The following is a 23,760-nucleotide window of genomic DNA, read 5'->3' as shown; positions in this document are numbered from 1 at the left end:
ACTTGTGCTCACCTTGCACAGTAAACGTTCCATTCCTAACAGGTCCATTCTTGTAAGTAAATGGAAGCCAACTATTGGTAAAGCAAATACTTCTAAACCCAACAGGTTGTCTACATTTAAAAAAATTAGTAATGTTAGTAATTTACCCTTAGATTTTCTCAAAAATAAAAATTTTACAGGATTTCATTTTAAATATAAAAAAGCAATCCTCAACACATTTATGAGAGCATGCGCAAATACAACGAAAGCGGGGAATGGGGCTAAAACAGTTATCACTACTGCCCTCCGTGAACGCAAAGCATTGCCTAAGCCACTGAGGGGATGTGCCGGAGGGGCAGAGTGCGATAGGAGGGTCGCTGCGTGCACACACTCCCAACTGACTCTCAAAAAGCTTTGCATTTTTTGTCCTTTTCATAAATGTAACAAAATAAGCTAGAAGCCTTAAATCTGTAGCTAACACAGGAAATTTCATTAAACTCTTATATTTAGAAGTTGAAATTTCATCAAAAGAATAAAGTTCATAAACCTTTTAGAACTTAAAAGATATGCTGGAATAAAATAAACCCAAGGAGAGTGTCCACAATTCATTAAGCAGTAAAGGGGCTGTGGGGCCCATATCCAGTTACAGTCATTTCAACTCCTCACTTGGTTTGAACTGTTCGTGTTACGCCACCAAAGAAGAAAGCTTTGTGGACAAACAGCTGAGATGCTGTCGGCCTGGCCCCAGTCGTGTTCTTACGTGATTTAATGTTGGCATCTCTGTAGGTGCCATTCAGAATCGCAAGCTCCATCAGCTGCATCTTCTTCAGGCTGTCTTCTCCCTCTGCCTATATATGGAAACAGAGCAAGAGCACTTAAGGTGGTCCACATACATCAGAGCCACATCCACGCTCCAGCCTTAAAAGAGAGATCGTGACTCTAGCCCCCTGCTTCAATTAGGAAGATCTGGGAACCACTGGTGCTGACACTGAAGACTGCTCTCTCACGGAGGGCACGTGGATACATGGGACACTCAGCTGACACTGGCTGCATTTCTACTTGGAATTTTAAAATATAAGTTGCACTGATTTATTAAAGTTCTCCTAAAAGGCTTTGCTTTTAAATGGAATAAAGGAAAATGTTAGGTGAGATTAAATATAGTTTGTTCTCTTACACATCTATTATTTTGTTAAAGATTTCAAAGCTCAAATGTATTCATTAAGACCAGAAACAGCCCTGATTAGTGTGCTCAGTGGTTACAGCATCAGCCCACACACCAAAGGGTTGAGTGCTCAATTCCCAGTGAAGGGCATGTACCTGGGTTGCAAGTTTGATCGCTAGCCCAGGTTGAAGCATCTCACAATGATGCTTCTGTTTCTCTCTCTCCCCTCCCTCCTTTCCACTCTCTCTAAAAATCAATGGAAAAAATATCCTTGGGTGAGGATTAACAACAACAAAAAGACAAAACAAAACGAAAATAGGGATTTTAACACTAGAAATACTGAAATTTAGTATATACCTATATTGCCCCAAAGCAGTCAAAATGACTGTATTGTGAAAGAATAACTAATGTGTAAAGAAATTCGTTTAAAATTAATTTTTAATATTTTTTATATTATTTACAGTTATATAACAAGTTATTCGACATTTCTTTCATGAATTTAGGGCGCAAAAGAAATAAACAACTTATTAGAACAAGTATCACTGCATAAAGATTCGAATAACAAGTACTAGTTTACCTTATTGAGCAACTGCAACTTATCAAATATCGACAATTTATCATGTACCTGTATGCTATCATGTGACGGTAATCGAAAAAATATGAAAACTGTTATTTTAATACAGAGCCGAACTGGTCATATAAGAAATTTACTCAATTCAATAATAAGAGTCATTTGATTATTTTGTCGCGAGTGACATGCTAGTGAAAAAGTTATCAGTCGTGACATTTCTTCCACAGCCTGTATATGGCTCGACAAGTTTCAGAACAACGTGTTCACTGAGAAGCATTGACGATGGTTGTTGTTCATCTTTCCCCAAATAAGGAAAACCATTCAAAACATATTTGCTACTAACATCTGATGCAAGCCAGAATTTGATGCCAAATTTGTTGGGTTTATTAGGCATACACTGTGTAAACCTGCACCTGGCTTTTGACGGAAATAATTGCTCGTCAACTGTTATATTTTGCCCTGGTTGATAGCAAGCTTGACTATTTTCAATGAACTTGTCCCATATTTCTGAAACCAAGGCAAACTTATTTGTTTGTAGGTGCCTACTTCTTTTGGTTCTTTTGTCAAAAAGACTAAATCGTAGGATTTGCTTGAACTTTTCTCGGGCCATAGTTTTTCTAAAAAATTCAGGACCCTACTTTGCTGACCATAAATAACTGAGTTTTAAATTTTTTGCCTCGTAGGCTACACGCGCATATAAAATCCCAATAAATGCACGTATTTCCGATAATGTTGTTGTCCAATCGTTCCTCAAAATTCGGTGGCCTTCTTCTTCTGTGCACTTTTAAAAATATTTCCCCAAGCAGTCAAAATGACTTCCTTGGGCAATCTAGTGTTAAACATGTAAGACTTGATTGTGGCATTCAGATAAGAGAATTGTCTGTTTAAGTCTCAAAAAGAAAAATTTAATAATCATAAGAACTTCTAAAAATTTCTAAAAATTATATATGTGTGTGTGTATATATGTGTATATATGTTGTATATATACATGGCCAACATCCCCCTCTCCCCTACATTTAGCAGTTAGCAAGTACTATCAACTCTAAAGCAAATCTACCTTTAGAGTTATCATTTGATGTCCAAACCATTAAACATGTGAAAGCCAGCAGGGTACTATTAATGTCAGGTATAACCCAGGACCATCTGATTACCAAAATGGTAGCCATCCTATTTACCTTGGATTCACCCCAGGCCTCCCTGTCACTGATATCACCCTTGTTCTAGTCATTACTGAGGTCTTATCAAAACCACTACAAAATTATGTTAATGATGTCTGTTCACCATCAATCTATACACAATGGCCAGATTAATTGCCCCAAATGCAACTTTCATCTTAATGCTTAACAATTTTATGTCTCAAAACCTTTCAGGGTTTCTTACTATCTACAAGTATAAACCATTTAAGCTACCTATGATCTGGCCCCAAACTATGTTCTCAAGTTAAACTCACTAATCTTACTATTTTAAAAAATACATCTTGTTATAAATCAAAACAAATCACTACTCTACTCATCTGTATGCATGTGCCTCCATCTTGAATGTTCCTCTGCACTCTATCCACTACTGCCCAAACCCTACTGACCCTGGCAAACTGCCACACAAATGCTACCTTCTCAAAGCCGTCCCCCCATTACATGGCTCCTGCCCTGAATTATCGTGTGTTGTGCATCATCATCAACAAGGAAGCCGCTGGAGAATAGAGACTACTACTCACTCACCATCGCCCATCGCCCCGCTCACTCCCAAATGCCAGGTGATTTGCTGGAGCTTTCTATTTTAAATGATTGGTATGAGAAATCTTTAATTTTGTTCCCTAATCTCAAGCGTGGAAATATTACAGGATAAACTTTATCACGGCAAAATAAAGAAGTAGATGAAGTCCACCTACTAAGTCCACCCTGACAGTGGAGGTAAGAAGGGAACTCCGGTGTTCATAGTCTCTACACATTATCTAATGCTCAGGGTCAATATTTAAAAGCATCCGATTGTGCACTGTTCTGACAGGAGTGGTACTGGTAGGACCGCCTCCCTTACTATAGCAATTGTAAATGATACACACTTGCTGCCCCAGGCACTACAGCAGAAAATAGGGTGCTGTACTTTTTAGTAAAGAGAACTGGTCTATAATTTGGAGTAAACAAAACACAAAGAGATTAAAGGAAAAGATGAGTATAAACATCCTAAGATGTTTAATGTGCTGCGGCCACCTTTGCAAAAGCCCACTTAACAGAAAACGGAGAAGACCTTGCATGCGTGTTAAGTTACTGTTCCTTGATTCCTATGAACTTGTACAGATGGAAGGAAAAAAAGCACCATGATTTCTTTTAAAGTGCAGCAATTAATTGTTAAAGATAAAAAGAAGTGAGCACTATTACTGGAAGGGAAGAACTGGAAACCTATTACAATAAAACTCCTTTTACTTGCTCATTGTAAACTAGTAATACCAAAAATTAAAGCTAATCATGTAATTCAAATTGAAATCTCTCTACATAATAGAGTGATTACCAGTAAAAGTATATACATTATACTTTATATAAGTCAGAAGAAAAGTAATAGCCATCCTAAGGTCACCTTCCACAGTGAGAAAAAAGCAGTACCTGTTTGAAAATGCCAGCAAATTAAGAACTAAAGGTGGAATAAGTGATGATGGGACATCATGCCTCACAGAACCGCGTAGAGAAGAGGCGCCCGAACTCGTGTTCTCCTCGGCTTCTTTTGGATCACCAAGTTCCTGCGCTCATTAGCGGGACGCAGTGTCCAACAAGGGAGAAAGGCGAAGACAAAATGATGGAAGACACGTGTGCCCACCAGGGGTGTGCAACGCATGTGCGCCTTTTGCAGGATCAGGAAATTAAGATGTAGTGACGTCAGCAGAGACCCTCTGAGCGGAGAATGGAAACCAGAGCAGCACAGCTTTCACCAGGCGGTGCCAAGGGGTATGCCCAATGACATCACTAGAGGCCACTGCGACGTATAGATTACAAACTACGGTGTGTTCACTGGACTGTATCACACGATGGCAGGCTACACTGCATCTCCTAGCAGACACAGAATTTAGTTGGCAAAGCTCGAACCTGACCCTGGTGGCTCGCTCCAGAATGAGCTTCACTCTGGTGCCCACCACTCCCACCACTGTGCACTCAGAGCACAATGCGGTGTCTCACTACGGACTCCCTTTCAGACTCAAGGGATTGTTTTAACCCTCTTGTCCTGGTTTCCTCAGTGAAACTTACAGTAGACACCTCCCTGCACACTGTGGAAGGTGTAAGCCACCTCTTTTTCAAATATAATCTCAGGCAAGAAAGCCTGCTGGTTTCTTAAGGTGCCTGCGCCACTGTGTTAACCAAGCACTGAGTGCTTTCCATTCCGCTTCAGCTGTCCGAGGAGAGCCGGGGAGCCAGGCTTGGTTTAGCCGCACTTGATTCATGTGCCTGGTGGGACAGCGCAGGCCAACACGAGAGTATCACACTACTCAGAACAGTGTGCAATTTAAATCTTATGAATTGCTTATTTCTGGGAATTTCCATTTAATATTTCCAGATCACGATCGACCGAAACTGTGCATAAGTGGGGACAACTGTATTTGAAAAGGTAAAATCAAGACAGTACAGGGACAACATATGTAACTGATATCCTAAACTGAGAGAATTTCAGGGAGAAAGAGTTAACAGTCCCCTACTGCTTAACATTAACCTTCTGCCTTCATCAACACTGCTGTTACAAATTGCTTTTCTGATTGAGGATTACTTCTTTTGATATCAAGAAGAGTAACTGATTTATTCATACTCTACTTTATTCCAGAAGATGCACACACTATTAAACTGTGTTCTGAACAGGCGTTTCCAATGCGCATGGCTACACAAAGGTGCAGGTATTAACTTTATAGACCCTTCAATAACTTTATTTTTAAAAATCTAATCTAAGCAAAGTAATTGCTAACTGAATGAGAAAATGCCACTGAGTTCCTTGAATGAAGGCTAAAATTGGACCTTTCTCAGGCCTTTGTAAGAGCTGTGATTTCCCCACTTGGTCTTTTTTATGAAAACTGTCCGCTAAAATTGTATTAAAATATGCTAGTTCAATTCACTAAAGAGGCTATGCACATGGTATAATTGGTCACTTTGGGACTGGTGGACTCATCTGACAAGCTAGCCTAGTAAGCCCACAGAAAAGATTAGAGAGTACTAATACCGCTTGTGTTTAGACTCAGCTTTAAGCGCTACTGTTTGTGTGTGTGTGTGTGTGTGTGTGTATAATATATATATATATGTAGGTGTAATATGTGTATGAATACATATGTATGTACCATACATAGTTTTTAAACATTACCTGCACTTGTATAATTTTTCTTTTTATCATGGAAAACATCATACATATAAAAATTAGTATACTCTTAAGTATGTTCTATTTCCAGTGACAGACTTTTATACTGAAATACTTCCAGTCTGTGAACATGGAATCCATGGAATAGAAGTCTGCCTCAGAGACTGCCGCGACACACCTCTTTCATTCAGGAACACCGCAGGATGGTCAGACGCGTTTTTACTGGCGAGTGCCTCCAATCGCGAGCCACTCTAAGAGTCATCGATGGATTTGGTGTTTAAACTCCAGCAGTATTTCTTTGCTTCAGTAGAATCTAGTCCCTTAGTTCTAATTATTATGAGGGCAGCACAATTCTTACCACTGGCATCAATATACAGTCACTGGTATCTTTCTTAACAGATGAGTTTTCATGATAAAAAATGAAATTAGGAAGCAATGACTGAGAGAACATACACAATGGCTAGCTACTATACTGGGGTTAAATCTGACTGATCTTCCACAGGGAAGCAGCTTTTTAATTAAGGTGGTTGGTGCTTTAAATATTTGGTATGAATATTTAAGAAACAATTAGCTAATGATGAGAACAAAGATCATCACTCTGGTTCCAGTGTTATCTGGATCTCTCCTGTTATATACTGGTTTTGTAGTATTAGTTTTAGAGCGCTTTCAAAAATCTTTGTTTACTGAACTCTAATTTCCCATGAAAACACTTTCAGGACCAAAGTTCTGATTGCATATTAGAAGGAGCACATCTCTCCATCTGGTGGAGAACAAATCATATAAAACTACACAATTAGGTTCCTGGTAACACAATTAACTACTGGCCAATAAATTTAAATAGGTGCTTTAAATAACACAGTACTGTGTTGGATTAAAAAAAGAATAGAGCCCTAACCGGCTTGAAAATGTTAATGGACTTCCCCAAAGACCTTATTTTATTTAATATGAGAGAATATTTTATAGTCTCAAAGTTTTAAGTACTTAAATTTCAGTCTTTTTCTGGAGGGCAGCTATAAACCACTAATCAAGGAATGTGAGGATCACTACTGTCTTGAGGCCTGTGGGGTTATGCAAGCGGAAGTGCTGGGCATCCCCTCGGGCACCAAGGAGCCTTTGCTCACTGGAAAGTCATCACTGACCCAGGGCTTCCCAGCTCTCTCTCAAAGAACTTGCACGCAACCTGTATAATCCAGTTCATGCGCTTCAGTGCCCTATCTGTTTTCCAAAAAAACTATAAATGTTCATCTTACTTTGTGACACAAATATGACAAGTGTAAAGACACAGATTGCAGGCACTGAATAAAAGTAAAGTTAATATCACATGATTGTTTATTAAAACAAAATAATCATTTTACTAGCATCATTTGAAGACTATATAATTTAGGAAGGAAATATTACATGTAGAGTTGTATCTTCTTCCCTCAGGGATTTGGAACAACACACCTTTCCTTAGATGTGTTTACGGTACTACAGTTAGTGAGGAGATAAGCCTTCATAAGCAAATTATCTGCATGGAGGCATGGACTGGCCTGCTATACTGCCCTTCTTCTAGGAGAGAAAGCGGGACTGGTTCCTTTCGAACCTGTAATTTATGAGTTTATTCAAACCTGCCAAATTGCTTTAAGTAAACGCCTCTCACATTTGAAAATTCTCATGGCAACTCATTTAGTTTGGCAGACGGGCAGACCCAAATGCATCCTTTTATCCTGCAGCTAAACCATTACAATGGTAATTCTGCTCTGACACTCTGAAGAGACTGCTAATTACTGTACTCTGGGTCCCTAGACAGATTCCCCATTCAGATTAAAATGGCTGTGCATGCAGCAAACAGTACCAGCACCTCTCTTTCCATGACAGAGATGGTCTCTCACAATACAGCTCTATCAAGGAGGAGCATCATAGCTAGAGGTCTTTTGTATCTTTTAATACCTTGCCTTCTTTCCCAATAAAATGAAAAGGAAGCCAATAATACCACAAACTTTAATTATTGATAACTTGGTCAAGAACTAAATGCAGAGCGACCAGTTCATTAACAATCCTGTGAGTCATTCTCTCTCTTCCTGTCGTGCTCTTTATCTATTTTCAGGTTATAATCAAAACATATTTAACTGAGTCAAATGCATATGGCATTTAGACAGAAAAGAATGTTTGAGAAATATAAAAAGCAAACCTAAAAAAGTATTTTGTAATTCTCCTCTTCTCTCTACTACTCTATCAAATTCTGATGACATTTGCAGTTTTTAAGTAAGTGGATTAAAATTACTTTTGTTTTAATACATGTCTTCAATTTTCATAATATTTTTTGAAATAACTGGCAACAATTTTAAATTTCAAAATCTCCAGGTGGAAATTTGTCAGAATCTACTAGATCATCAGTTAGTTTAATATTACTGAACTCTACGTATATAAATGCTTTCATAAAGAGATCAGCTATATATTTAAAACTGACTCATGTTCAAGTCCTCAAACATCTATAAATAAATATAAAGAGAAAATGAAAGGCCAAAGAGAAAAGAAACAATTATACCCACCATAAAGTAAAAAACCCTGAAGTGAACACTTAGGAATTCTCTTGGAACTGGTGGCATCTTGTGTGTCCAGGCCCATTCTGAATTATGAGACCACATAAACTTCCGGGCCTGAAACCACTTAATTTCTCTAAGACAGGTTAGTGCTACTCATTTAGTCTTTATGGATGAGTATTCTATCTCCTCAACAGAAACCTTGACCTCATTCCTACTGAAAGGGAGGAACAATTACAGCAAGGAAGGGGAGACTCAGGCCAGTATCCTCACCTCTCCTTTCTCAGTCTTCCTGTCAACAGTGTCCAGCACAATATTCCCCTACTTCCACTTCTAGTGTTTATAGGTTCTCTAGAGATTAGAAAACATCACAGAATACATATCCATAAGGTCTGAGCTAATGACTACAAGTAACAGCAGTATGATTTTCAGACTCATAGTAAGAATTGAAAGAGGGATGTTACCTAATAGCTGAGATGGTGGTGCATACCCATAGTAAGTGAAGAAGGAATCTGCATGTGTGTGGGGGAGGGGGGTGCAACTTACAAACAATGTTATGTTTTAGTAACATTAATAGTTTCATAATTTTTGCTTATTATGCCACTGTAAACAAAAGCCTATACTGAGATTGGGGTTACCAATGAGGGTTTTTGTGGGAAGGGAACAGAATTTCTTTCTTTTGGTGTGGTGCATCTGTGACCAGGAGCTGAGGTGGTCATTGATATGGTCAATGATGTACTTGAGGCAACCAGTCCATGTACAAGAGGAAAAAAGATGAAACATGTGCTCCGTACTTCCACATAAATAATTATGACCTTCCCAAGGACTTCTAAGGCAAGTAAGCAATAATAACTCAATTTTACAAATAAGGAAAGTGACAGTCCTTGACAATGATTTATATAATCCTATTGTATTTATCATCTCTTTTAATAACCTGAAATGCACAACTCGCCAACCCTAAAATGCATATACACACTAAATTTGTCTCCATGAATCTGTATATTGATCATCCAGCTCAAGTCTCACCAAAGTTGCATTATATAAAAAACAAGTGAAATCTCTTAATGATGCCAAACCCTGGCCATGTAGGTTGTGTACACTATTTACACACGGATACACACTTGGGAACGAGTGTGCGTATACCAAACTAGTTTGCCATTTCAGTGAGATCAAGGAGAACACACTAGTGTGTGCATTTTTACAATGAATGAATGAATGGAGATCTTTAGACTCTTTCAGTAATTAACAAAGCTAGGAGGGGTAAAAAGGTTAAAAAAAAAAAAAAGACCTGAACAACATTTTCAGCCACCTTCACCTAACTGACATCTACCTATACAGCACATAGCCAACTACTGTAGAATGCACATGCTTTTTTAAATGTACGAGACATTCAACAAAACAGACCATATGCTAGACTATAAATAAGTCCTAAATAGATTAAAAAGGCTGAAATATTATAGATCATAATTTCTGAGAACAAAATTAAATTAGAAATCAGTCATAGTAAGATAACAGATATAAGTCCCAAATATTTGGAAATAACCCATGGGTCAAAGAAAAAAATCATGGAAATTAGAAAATATTTTGAACTAAATGGTAATGAAATTACAATATAATATTATTTTGGTGATGCAGCTAAAGCAGTTTTCAAATAAAAATTTATGCCTTTAAAAGACAGTTCTCAAAAGTAGATATGAAAGGTTTTAGATCACTAATCTTCTATCTGTGCGATGAGTGAAAGTAATATGAAACCAGATCAGGTAGAAGGAAAGTGTAAAAGGAGAAATCAATAAAATAAAAAGAACAAATAAAGAATATCAAGAGAAACAAAAGTTGATACTTAGAAAAGATCCATAAAATTGATGAAGCTCTAGAGCTAGAAGGACAAGTAGAAGAAGGAAGAGGAGGAGGAGGAGACGAAACCTTTTATAGATCCTACAGACCTTAAAGATAAAACGGTAATATTATGAACAATTTCATGGCAGAATCTCATCAACTTAGATGACATGAGTAAGTGCCTTGAAAAAATAGAAAAACAGGAAAAAAATTTAAGAGTTCTATCTTTTACAAATAAATTGAATTAGTAATTAAAAGCCTTTCCACAAAAGCACAAAAGATAAGCCACAGATTAGAATATTTGTCTGATAAAAGATTTAACCAAATCTACAAATATCTGTTATAACTCAGTATGAGAGAAGGCAATAAAATAGATTTAAACAGATACTTCATTAAAAATACACCAATTGCCAAAAAGGACATGGGAAGATGCTCAACATCAGTCTGCAGATAAATGGAAAATAAAACCACAACAGGCAAAAGGATCAATAAGCTGTGCCTCTTTATTCTATGGAATACTAATTATCAACAAAAAACAGCACGGAGGAACCTCAAAAAATCCATGCTTATTCCAAGAAGACAGGCAGAAAATAATTTTCATCTACATGAAATTAGAAAAAGTAAACCAAATATATAAAAAAGTTGAACCAGAGAAAGCAGAAAGGTAGTGGCTGGGAGGTGAAAGAAAGGGGAATGGGGAGATGTCGGTCAATTATATGATGAATAAATTATGAGGAACTAATACTGTGCAGCATGGTGGTAGCAGTTAATAATACTGTGTTGTATTCTGGAAATGCTATGAGAGAAGATCTTAAAAACTGGTCATTGTGAGGTAACGGATGTGGTTAACTTAACTGTGATAATTTCACAATTTCTATGTATGTCAAACCATCATGTGTACAATTTTTGCAATCATGTGTCAATAAAACTAAAATAAAAATATAGTTTTGAGGCAAAATTAACCCCAGTATCTGTCTGGGGGCAGCGGGAGAGAGGTGGTTAATTGATGGTAGAGTAAGAAAACAGGTAATAGGAAATCTTGATTGAGGTAGCGATTGTAAGTGTATACAGCTTCAAACTCAATCTGTACGCTTAAAATGAATGTGCTCCATTGTATGTTTAAAAAGGAATGGGGGCGGGGGGACCTCAAGCAGAGTTTTCTTCCTTCATGTCTTCAAAATAACTCCATTAGCATTTAAAAAAAACGTAGCTCAAATTGTATTTAAATCAGACCTAGGAGTTTCCCTATTATTTCCCAGATCATCTGTAGAACACTAAATGTGAATTTATTCCCAGAAATTTTGATGGCCAATTGAATGTGGAAAGGGTTCCTACCAGAGGTTCCCAATGCTTACTAGCATATGAAAACTTCCTTTACTCAAAATACCTATGAAAAGTGTCTCACAGAACACAGTTAGGGAAATGCCAACTGCTCTAAGAATCTTACCTTAAATGATTTTCTGTACTCTATCAACCTAAAACACTGTCAACCTGGAATAATAACACTTGAATAGCTACACTTAGACAGGCAACAAGCATCTCAAATGGTTTAGGTCCAAAACTGAACTCCCTGATAATTCCAAGTCTGTTCCTACTAATATCATCTTCAACACGGTAACAGTGTTCTATCCTTCCAGTTGTTCAGGCTAAAAACCTTCACCTCCTTCTTCTTTCTAATATCCCATATTCCAGGGTGGGAACCTTTTTCCTGCCCAGGGCCATTTGAATATTTATAACATCATTTGTGGGCCATACAAAATGATCAAATTAAAAATTAGCCTGCTATATGTGATCAAACATTTAATTAACTCACCCCAAATGCCTTGGCAGGGCCAAACCAAATGATTTCGCAGGCCTGAGTCACTTTAAAAATGTACTTAGCATCCGACCACGCTTCACACCTTCACCACTATGGCTACCTTGGTTCCACTCATTATCATCTGTCATCTGGATTAATGAACAGTCCAGAAATTGGCAAGCTTTTTAAAGAGCCAGACAGTAGATGGCTTTTCTGGGCATATGGTCTGTGGTGCAGTTACGCGGCTCCTCCATGGAAACGCAAACGCAGCCACAGACAATGCGTGCATGAAAAGCATGGCTGTGTTTCAGTATCATTTGTTAATGAACAATGGAATTTGAATTTCAAATAAAGTGCCATTTTTCTTTAAAATATAAATTGTATGAGTTTTTAAAAAAGCTTCAGTACATTATTTAATATTCAAAGACAAATAATTTTAAAACCAAAATGGTCCTTAGAGGACATTTGCTCCAATTCTCATTTTATAAATAAGAAAACAGACGTTTACTTACTTTCTGAAAGACACATAATAGTTAGTAACAGGTTTCTAATTGAATGTTCTTTCCCACGTTAATAATATTTAGAATTAAAGTAGCTTACAGCATGATTAGAATAATATATTAGGGTGGTCTACTTAATATATTCAGTGAAATCATTTGTTTAGTATATGATATGAGCTAACTATTTTCATTTATATGTAGCAAAAAAAGGCCTAATGTTAAGTAACTTTTTCTGATCATGGAGTAATAGACCAGTATGCCTAGGGGAAGAAAACCCTTTTCTATAAATTTCTTCAATACTGCACAATTATTTTTTAAAAGAAGAGAAATTATATGGCATAAGTGTACAATTATAGATTTTAGTTTCTATTCCTTATAAAACCTATCTAACAGAATTTACATGGAATTCTTTTCTTTCAAGGAGATAATTTTGTCAAGTAAATAGAAATGTTTATGTTTTGTAAGTTTACTTGTAGAAGAAACTACCTGGGGAATAGAGAACAGCCAGCATTCTACTCACTTATGTAAATGTCAACAAATTTCTGTTGGATAGACTACTAACATTATTCCTAGTTTTTTCAATAGCAAGTTAGGGTCCACATTTCCATATATTTTACTCATGTAAAAAATTGTAATAACGTCTTAGAAAACCAATAATGTATTTTTTATTTTCCATTGAAGATGATACTCTGGTAACTCAATATCACTGCTAAAGTGACTACAGGCCCATGGACACAGATGACAATCTGGTGAAGGCCTAGGAGGGGTGGGTGCAGGAGGAGGGAGTGTGGAGGGGGAGGAAACAGAAAAACAAAGGGGAAATCTATAATACTTTCAACAATAAAGATAAATAAAAAATTTATGAGTATAGGGTGGTGAATGCTTGGGGTGGGGGCCGGGGGTGGGCTAGAAATGGCCCAATGGGGAAAAAGAGGGACATATGCAATACTTTCAGCAATAATGATTTTTTAGAAATTATAAAGCTACTATAGGTTTCTGTAACGAGGAAATGACAAAAGGGAGAAGGGAGTTGAGAGAAATAGACGGGGAAAGTGAGAAGGAAAGGGAGGGAGGATGAGAACACAAAGGTGCCTGGTACACTAGTAAGAGTGATCTTATTTTTCTAAATACTATTCTATCACGGTATGGGACAATTCCTCCATGTAGACAATGGTGTGCCAGGAAGAGTACTTGGAACCCACAGGCAAGTCCAATATGTGCCCCTACTCATACAGCTCACCCAACGTAAGTATCAGCTGTAGACTCTGTGCACTCATTACCTGCTTACAGAAAAACTGTCCCACTAAAAAAAAAGAAAGCTCTCATTTCCCTACTGATGTCTTACCCATGACAGAGTGATACAAAAGTTAATAAAACTTAGAAAAGTAGGCCACTGATTCACCTTGCTCCCTTCACAACTCTAACAAACAGGCTTTTGCATTTACAGATCTGACTCGTGCCTACGTAGTCTACTGTATTATAGTAGTTGTAATTTCTGTATTTTTATTTAAATAACATTTCTAACAATACCTGCTTATTACAATAATCTTACAACAATTTAAAATTAAACTGGAAAAGGGGTTGGAACCCAAATCTAAAACTTAGAAATGACTACTTACTGCAGGTACCAGTAATTTCTTCACTTCCTCAACGGCTCTCTTCAGTTTGATCTCCGCTCTGTTTTGAGCATCTTCCACAGTAATCAGTACGTGCAAGTCTTCATTGAGGTGCTCCCAATTGGGCTTGCCTCTATTTTGCTCCTCCTAAAAAATGTACAAAGTAAAATATTACATGTTTCTTTTCAAGAAAGAAAGTATACTTTTCATAATACTAATCTGTTGGCAGTTATTTAAGATATGTTTACATTATTTTTCTATGATGACATTATAAATATTTTGTTATTTTCCTGGCAAAAAACCTCTGTGGAAGCCCAGTGGATCAAATGATAGTCAACAAACATTTGTTGAGCACCTACTCTGTACCATGGAGCCAGCTGCTTAGGATTCAACAGTGAGCAAGCCACCAGAACCCCTGTGTGCTCTTATGTGCACTAAGAAACTCACTTATGCTATTAGCCTTCAGTTAATATGAAAAACATGTTGTTATCTCTATATTTTGCTTTTAAGACCAGGTCACTGGGATAAATTTAAGTGAGTCACTGTCAAGGTCACATAGCTGGTAACTTACCAATTTAGGAGCTCAAAGTTAGAAAAACACAAATTCAGAGAAGTTTTTACAATTACTTTTTAATAGCATTGACTGAATTCAAGATTAGGGAAAATGTTTTGCAAATAGACATTGTATAAGAGAAATGCCATTTGTTTTAAGTATTTCAAGTAGCATTTATGGAAATATTTCGTTATTATAGTAATAAACTATGTTTCCATCATTAGCTTACTGTAAAAGCAGTGAGCAGTCAGGTTATTCTTCAATGACACCCACCCACAAGTACTAGTTAAACAGAGAACATCTAGTCTCCTTCCCTGGAGCGCTAGTCACTCAGAAGGCCTCTTCTCCAGGCGGAAGCGCTGTGAGCTACAAAGGGGTGCAGGGAGAGCTGCCACATTTCCCTTTCACCGGAGATACAACAATTTCAGAGCTGCTTCTTTATTACATTTTAGAGAAATATAAATACATGTATACATCATTTGTAATATATACATAAAACTTTAATGAAAAAATATAAACGTATTTTAAATATAAAAATGGTATAAATAGATAGACCTGGCTTAGTGCAAGGTACCATATAAGCAATAACTAATTGCCTCTTGAAGGGTACTAAATTGTGAAATTGTAATCAAAGAAAATAAAACTGGTATAAATGGACAAAACTGGTATAATGAAAGCAGCTGTTTATTACAACTCACATGTTTGCAGAGGCCATGCGAGAAAAAAAATCTATGTAGCTTAGTCAATAAGAACAGAATTGTAAAAATGAAATAATATGCTTCTGTCTTTACTTTCTGTTCATAACATTACTATGGAAATGCATCCCAAATGTTGTGCGGGGAATGAGAAACCAGACAAAACGCAGCAGCCCGTGCAAGGCCATCAACATGACTCCAAAGAGTGAGCCCGGAGCCACCACAGTCGCTCAGAGGCCTCACATGGGGTATTTCACGGGCAACAGCAATAGTCAATACCCCAGAACAAAGATCAAGAAAACTTAGACATACAAATAACTGCCCCCAAAAGTAATATTCACACTATCTGGCACCTAATCAGAAATTAATAGGCAGACAAAGAAGCAGAAAATTATAACATCTGATGAAAAAAAATCAATCAAAGCAACCTCGAACACAGATGTTATAATTAATAGAAACAGAGACACTAATGCATAAAGATACTAACATAAAATGATGAGGAGTATTTTTACATAAAATATTTTAGAAAGGCCTAAAAATGAAAACTAAAATTATAAGTGACTTTCTACAAAACTTTTATACATGGGGCAGACAAAAGCCAGAGGATTTAAAAAGGGAAGGACTTACATAAGAGGAACAGAGAACAGAGCTGCAGTGCAACTTTACATTGTGCTTTATTAAAGGAATACATTTATGAGTTGTAGAACACCTAGGTAAATGTAAACTCAATTCAACAATTTAAGTGCCGATTAAAATACTTATCCTAATGCTTGCTTCAGAAGAAAGTTTTGCTTATAGTTTTTAAAAGCTGTTGAAAGAACAAACTCTTATAGACAAGGCGGTGAATCACTACATCCTTGCCCCCAAATAGCTGGTGGCCTAGCGCTCCCTAGCTCCCAGCCAAACACTAGAAACACACTTCTGAACAGGTGCACTTTCTGGAACGAGGTGTGAGGGGCAGCTGATGAGGTCCTTTCTATACTGAAGTCTGAGGTGTCCTGTCTTCTCTTGTCGCTCCACCCCCAGGGAAGGCTGCCAGCCCATAAGCTGGGGGCAGGTGATGGGAAGACCTTTCTGTGTAGAATGTAAACACATACACACACACACACTCACACACACCCACACACAGTAAGTACATAGTGCAGTAACTGAGAATAAATACCAAAGAATCTCTTCAAGAGTAGGAAGTTGGGGGGCAGGGGACGGTTAGGCAGCAAAGCGGGGGAAAACCATGTATTCCACATAAGTCCTTACAGAATTTCCTATTTGTAATCTATAACCTTATCAGACTTCGTTTAAAAAAAGGTTTTAAGATAATTCTGCCCAGAAGTTGCATTTATCCATTTTAACTCATAAAGAGTTATGGATAGTAAATTCTTTCAACATTGAGTTTTAAGCCTAGTAATTATTCAACACAAATATAATTTCTCCCTGTCTTCTCTGTTTCTTAAACAGATAATACAGGAAATCTGGAGTTGGTAAATACTAGCGAAGTCTATGTTTATACCTATAAAGGTTCTATTTCAGTCACAAACAAATAAGAATTAGAATAAGACTATGTGATACATACTTCTGTATTCCAAAACACCTACATTAAGAATCCACCCCCCAAATTTCTCACTTCAAAAAATGACCTGGGACAAAACAGGTGGAAAGGAAGCAAAGAAGCAGAATAACAAATAGGGCACACATGAAAAATGGTTCCCCATAGAAACAGGGGTGTATGAGGCATCAATTTCTTTTTAGTTACATTTAGTTATATTTCAGGAGTCAACAACTGAGAAACTAATGTAGAAAAACAGCTCATTATTACTAATTATTATAACATCTGTCTTATGGTTACCCAAAACAATGTCATTTCAGATTCTGTGCCTTTTAAATCTTCAGCAATACAGAACATCAGGTTTAAATTTCCAGCACAGGCCTCCTGGCCGACTCTCAGACCCCCAAATCAGACCACCAAGTGGACGTGTCTGTCATGGTCTCTAAAGCACTCTCAACCCCCCATGTCCGAACGGCAGCTCGTCTATCCCTCCTCCAAACTGCCCACATTTATGTCTTAGCTATTATTAGTTCTGAGGTGTTTTTTTAATACGTGTGGATTTTTAGAACTTGCGGACAAGGACCAATTGATTTTGTAGAAAAATATTTGAACTGCAGCCACAAGCTTACCTGTGCCTTGACAGAGGGAGGGGCTGCTATAGCCTCATTTCAATCCACTGCCTTCAGGAGCCATTTCCTGCTTACTGTCCCACAACAGCTGCACCTCACTCCACAGTGCAAATACACTGGCCTGTTCCCAAACATGGATGGTGATGCCCATAACTCTATGCCAGTCACCACCCATGTCCAGATTCTCTTCTCTCCCCCTCTTTAATAGTTTACCTTTTGCTCTAAAAACCATACCATAACTTATGGTTGTGTCCGTCTTATTCTTGCTATTCGAAAGTTTTATTTCAGTTAAATACCAGAACCATGTCTCACTGATTTTTCTATTCTATTTAAAAAATATGTTTTTATTGATTTCAGAGAGGAAGGAGAGAGAGAGGGAGATAGAAGCATCAATGATGAAAGAGAACCATTGATCATCTATTTCCTGCACACCCCACACTGGGGATTGAGACCACAACCCAGGCATGTGCCCTGGTCAGGAACTGAACTGTGACCTACTAGCTCATAAGTCAACGCTCAACCAGTGAGCCATGCTGGCCAGGCCACTTCTTTAATTCTTAACAGTATCTATACACTGGCTTTACACATACCCAGCCTGAAGCAAATATTTACTGAATTCAACAGCTGAGCTTTTATTATTGAGGAGCATCATTAAAATCAATTGTCATATTTTGCATTAAAATACTGCAGCTTTCCCCACAGTGCTCTGCTATACTCAAAACTGTTGTGTCTGCCTATATTATATTAGACGCCTCCTAGTCTCCTCCCTTGATCATATATGTGGTTTCTGGGCCTGCCTCTTTTTGCCCCCGTTTAAGTCGCCAGTTACATTTGACAGTGTTTAGTCCTCTTTTATTCTTGTTCTCTTACTTCTAGTCAACTCTCTTAGATTTTCTACAATAATTCTGATGAGGTCTGATTTTCATATCCCACCAAAGACACTGCTTTTCCTTTATCACCTCTAAACTACACCTTGTTTCAATGTATCAGAAGGAGTATAAGGGTTAAAGTCTTTTATAAACTATAAGACTAAAGTTATATCTTAACATAACAGAGCAAAGTGACAACAAAAACAAATTTATATATATAATTACTATGGGTATAAATATGTTCAAAGCACAAAACCACTAACCTTTTTTGATTTAAGGGAGGCTGAAATGACAAGACAGCACTCAAGGAAATGGAATATAGCTTTATTTATATAGTAAATTACAGTTTAATAATATACTAAACAATCTTATAATACCACCCATACCTGATTATAAAAGTTAGACACAATTACCGATGATACTTTGTTATAGGTCTACATTTCTGACAAGTAAACTATAAAGAAAGAAATTCCAAATAACAATTAGTCTTTCAGGTGATGATAAAAAACAAACTGAGGAATGAAAATGGTATCCTAGCTGGTTTGGTTCAGTGGATAGAGCATCAGCCCCCAGACTGAAGGGTCCAGGGTTTGATTCTGGCCAAAGGCACATATCTAAGTTGTAGGCTTGATCCCTGGCCTGGTCGGGTGTGTGTGGGAGGTAACCAATTGATGTGTCTCTCACATCGATGTCCCCCTCTCCTCTGTCTCTCCCCATTCTTTCCACTCTCTAAAAATCAATGAAAAAATATCCTCAGGTGAAAATTAACACACACACACACACAAAGAAATGAAAACGATGATGATAGCAACTAAACTTTTATTAAACACACTGCATTCTAAGAAACATAAACACACCACCTCATTTAATCTTGTCATAAGGGCAATACTATTATTCTTACTAACATGTTAATGAGGAGGGTGAGGCAGACATGACTTGCCAAAGTCATACATACAGTAAATGTTCCAGAGGGCAGAACTGTAGAGCGTGCACTCTCAACAACTAATTTCACCTACACAAGAGCCCCAAAATTAATAAAATTTCCCCCATTATTAGCTTCATGTATTAGTGAAAGAGACAGAAACAGAAGAGTGAGGTCATAAATCTTTAGAAAATCTTTCTACTCTACTATTTACCTTAAGCATTTTTTTTTCTGTGAACTTCTAAGCACATCTTGTCCTCTAAGAACTTTAGACATGGTAGGGACTTTGGATGGAGATGAAGAAACAAATTAATTGAGCTTATTTGGTATATTTGGGTTTTTGTGTGTGTGTTTTTTTATATTGGTCCTATGTCTCCTAATTTGATGTCAAGTGCTCTCTCTCAATAAATCCTGAATAAAGTCGCATGAAAAGCAGTATCAAAAACTAGCAAAATAGCACTGGGTAAACAGATCTCTTACATCTACAAAAATGCTTTTTATCGAGATCAGAGAATTGCCTATCAAATTTCAATGACACAAATATGTAAAAATGGTCAATCTGTGGGCATTTACACAGAATTCCTCCAAAGTTTCAATAAGGCAACGTTCTTAAAACTAAAATTTGGTCTTAATACAAAATGTATGCATATAGATATAGGTATAGATCAGCGGTTCTCAACCTGTGGGTTGAGACCCCTATGGCGGTCGAACGACCCTTTCACAGGGGTCGCCTAAGACCATCCTGCATATCAGATATTTAATTCGTAACAGTAGCAACATTACAGTTATGAAGTAGCAACGAAAATAATTTTATGGTTGGGTCACAACATGAGGAACTGTATTTAAAGGGCCACAAGGTTGAGAACCACTGGTATAGATATATATCTCGAACATTATTACTAAGTGAGGGATATTTAAAACCACTGCTCTAAAACAAGTTCTAACCATTATTTTTCAATAAAAACACCAACCATTTCCTTTCTGAAGCTGCTGTTTACAGTAACATGAAAATACTAGTGGCCCAGTGCACAAATTACTGCACTGGTGGGGTCCAGGCGGCCTGCCCCCAATGGGAGCTTATTGGGGGACCTGGGCTGGGGGAGCCAACGGGGAGTGGGGCTGGCTGCGGCAAGGGGCCCTGGGTGTTTTGCCAGCTGGCCCTGCTCCCAATTGGGGTAGGGGAGCCCGCTGGGGGATGGGGCTAGCCAGGGCAAGGGGCCACCAGCCTTCTGCCGTATGGTCTATTTGCATATTACCTTTTTATTATATAGGATTTTTAAAAAAATCATTCTCAACTTTTAAGAAACTATTATTGTTTTTTGATTAAAAACAAAAAACACTTGATGAGTCATTGCCCTATGAAGTTTTAAATTGTGCTAATTACAGTATCTGTTTGAACAACAAAGTAATTCTATAACATGAAGCATCAGAACACAATAACTGTCCCCACCCCTGCTGAGAGACTTTTAATTATAGATTTGTAGTCAAGCAAACGAGCACAGGACGTCTCCCCTACTGTGCACGTAATGTCAGAACCTCCCAGACAGGAACTCAAGTGAGTAAAGCAAGGTTCCAATGACACTTACAAATATATACATTTAATCCCGGTGGTAGAGCTCACATATATAACAGTGTCCGGTAGTTTAGGAAATGTTCATTGAGAAACTGGACATAAAATGATTTTACATAATTGTTCACTGACTCGTTATATAAAATTGACCTCAAATTTTTTTAACTTGAACTTAAGTACCACGAACAATTATGTTCTCAAAGCAAATTATTTTCTAATAATATATGAAAATTAGAATAATTTTATATTCAGGTTATTGAAATTATCATTTAGAAAAGGCTTTATAGGCAGAAATTCAATAAATGCTTACTAAATTGGAACACAATGGAACAATTTGCTAAATTCAAAGAACGTTATTATTTTATGTCAATAACTTCCCAAGTTAAAAACAAAAGGACTATTCTCAATACTTTTCCTTCCCAAGAAACATCTCTCTCCTACGATCACAATATTAAAAGACTGCCAGGTAATGACCTCCTCGTAATTTTCGCAAATTAATTCCACTATTTAATTGCAATTAATGCACGTCCAAACTAAACTTATATATCCCCCAGTTCTGGACAAATACCATTGGTCTGTCACAATAATGACCAAAGTTCAGATTTCCCTAGATAGAGCTACTTAGTGAACACAGTTTGGATGTGGCACACCAACACAGAGTGAGGCCAGACCTGGCTGCGTGGCTTAGCTGACCAGAGCGCTCTCCCACACACCGAAAGGCTGCAGGTCTGATTCCTGGTCAGGGCACATACTAGGTTGTGCATTTGATCCCGGTCAGGGGCACATACAGGAGGCAACCGATCGATGTTTCTCTCTCCCCATTTGCCCTCTCTCTCCCTTCCGCTCCCAACACCAATAAAAACATGTCCTTGGGTAGGGATTTTTAAAAACTAGAGAAAAATAGTATGTGGTGGAGAATCTTATGGAAAGTTTGGGCTGAGTTACTATTATAAAATATCTTAGTTTCTTCATCAAACAAAGGTAAATACAGTATTAATGTCATAGCACTGTGATGAGTTCTAAGTGTTTGTACAGCACATAGAAGAGTGCCTAGCCATAAGAGCTGTGCAACTGATGTTAACATGGTTTGAATAGGCTATCTAAAATCAAAGAGGGATAAATGATTGCAGGAAATGACATAAGCATTAATATAGAGAAGGGATAACAAATTCAACAAATAAACTAACATTTTAAAGACTACAGGTTATACTTTACAAAAATAAAATTGAAAAAAGTACTGTAGGGATAAAGAGCACTAGCTTAAGATAACCTATCTGTTAATTAACAAAGTCAATACAATATACTAAACATATGAAATAAAAACAAGACATTCTTTTTAAATACAATTTTGAGTAGAAAGAAGCTGAACAAAGACCCCTGCCATATCTGTGGATGTAGACTGGAGGAGAGCTCAGCAGATCAAAGCACTGGCTGGAATGACCCCGCTCCCCCCAGGGCTTGGATCTGCACAAAGAACAAAGGACAAGTAGTTTCCCAGAAACAGGAAAAACCATGGTTATTTCAGGAATCTACACAAACCAGACTAAAAGAGCAGTAGAAGGAATTTATAAAAAATTAATGAAACTGGAGAATGAATTCAAACACTATTATTTCCACAATATTTTCCCAAGTCACTCCCTCTATCAGAATTCATCTTCCCCATTTATTCTTTCCACAGGATTTTATGGCTGTAATAAAACTTAATATTGTACTGGGTCTTCTGCATCCCATATACAGAATTACTAGTAAGTTACTAGTTACTAAAGAGCAAGACGGTTCCTTTACATTTTTTCTATTACTCACAGTGCATGAAATATGCCTAAATAAGCGTTTGGTACAGCCCTGTTAGTTGGAGTGTCGTGTTATACCGTGCACCAAAAGGTTGCAGGTTTGATTCACAATCAGGGCAAGGGAGAAAATGCAGAAGGAAAAGAGTCACCAAAAAATTCCAATGAAAGGTTCAGCACCGCTATAAGCTCCTTACAAATTTTAAAAACATGAATCCCAACATTGAAAGGTTTTCATTAATAGGGGAATGCTCACGATGCATTAAATGCTTACAAGCAAATCAATGATAAAAAAAGAAACAAACCAAGCAAACCACCACGGACATACTTCTTAAGGGTGACACCTCCTCCAGAAGAGCCTCGGTAGGGCCTGGGGGAGGTGTTCCAGAGACGCGGTCAGCCCCACGCAGACAGCCCAGGAGACACAGCTCCCAGAGTATTGCCCTACAGCCTGCCCCAGCTGGGGAGGCAGGAGACACACACACTGATGTCCTTAACCCTGTGTACAATTAGGCTAGTGTGTGCGTCTGTGTCTTTAGTTTTTAAGAACAACGGGGTTGAAGTAAAAACAAATAAAAAAATTTTATATAGGGAAAAAGCTTATCCCATATGAGAGAGGGATATGCTAATTAGTCATGATTGGATATGCTAATTTAGTCATGACCAGTGTGCACATTGACCACTCCAACACAGAGAATATGCTAATTAGCCCTGATATGCTAATCAGTCAGACCAGTATGCAAATTGACCATCACTCAAACACATAAGATGGCCGCCCCCATGTGGCCACAACATGGCTGCCACAACATGGCCAGCAGGGGAGGGCAGTTGGGGGTGACCAGGCCTGTAGGGGAGGGCAGTTAAGGGCAATCGGGCCAGCAGGGG

At 37.7% G+C, this 23,760-nt stretch overlaps 1 protein-coding gene across 1 annotated transcript in view; it reads right to left on the bottom strand.

Annotated features, from left to right (window-relative positions):
- The window catches only part of QKI (QKI, KH domain containing, RNA binding), an 88,738-nt gene that overhangs the window by 10,563 nt on the left and 54,415 nt on the right, over positions 1–23,760 (bottom strand). Inside the window, exons 4-5 of the mRNA XM_015560025.1 lie at positions 14,311–14,454; positions 740–827 (exon numbers count right to left, since the gene is read on the bottom strand). Of these exons, the coding sequence (XP_015415511.1) occupies positions 740–827; positions 14,311–14,454 (232 nt within the window). The remainder of the gene's footprint in view (positions 1–739; positions 828–14,310; positions 14,455–23,760) is intronic.

This window comes from Myotis davidii, unplaced genomic scaffold (genome assembly GCF_000327345.1).
Source record: "Myotis davidii unplaced genomic scaffold, ASM32734v1 scaffold1494, whole genome shotgun sequence".
Taxonomy (NCBI): Eukaryota; Metazoa; Chordata; class Mammalia; order Chiroptera; family Vespertilionidae; genus Myotis; species Myotis davidii.
This window is presented reverse-complemented; position numbering and strand designations above follow the sequence as displayed.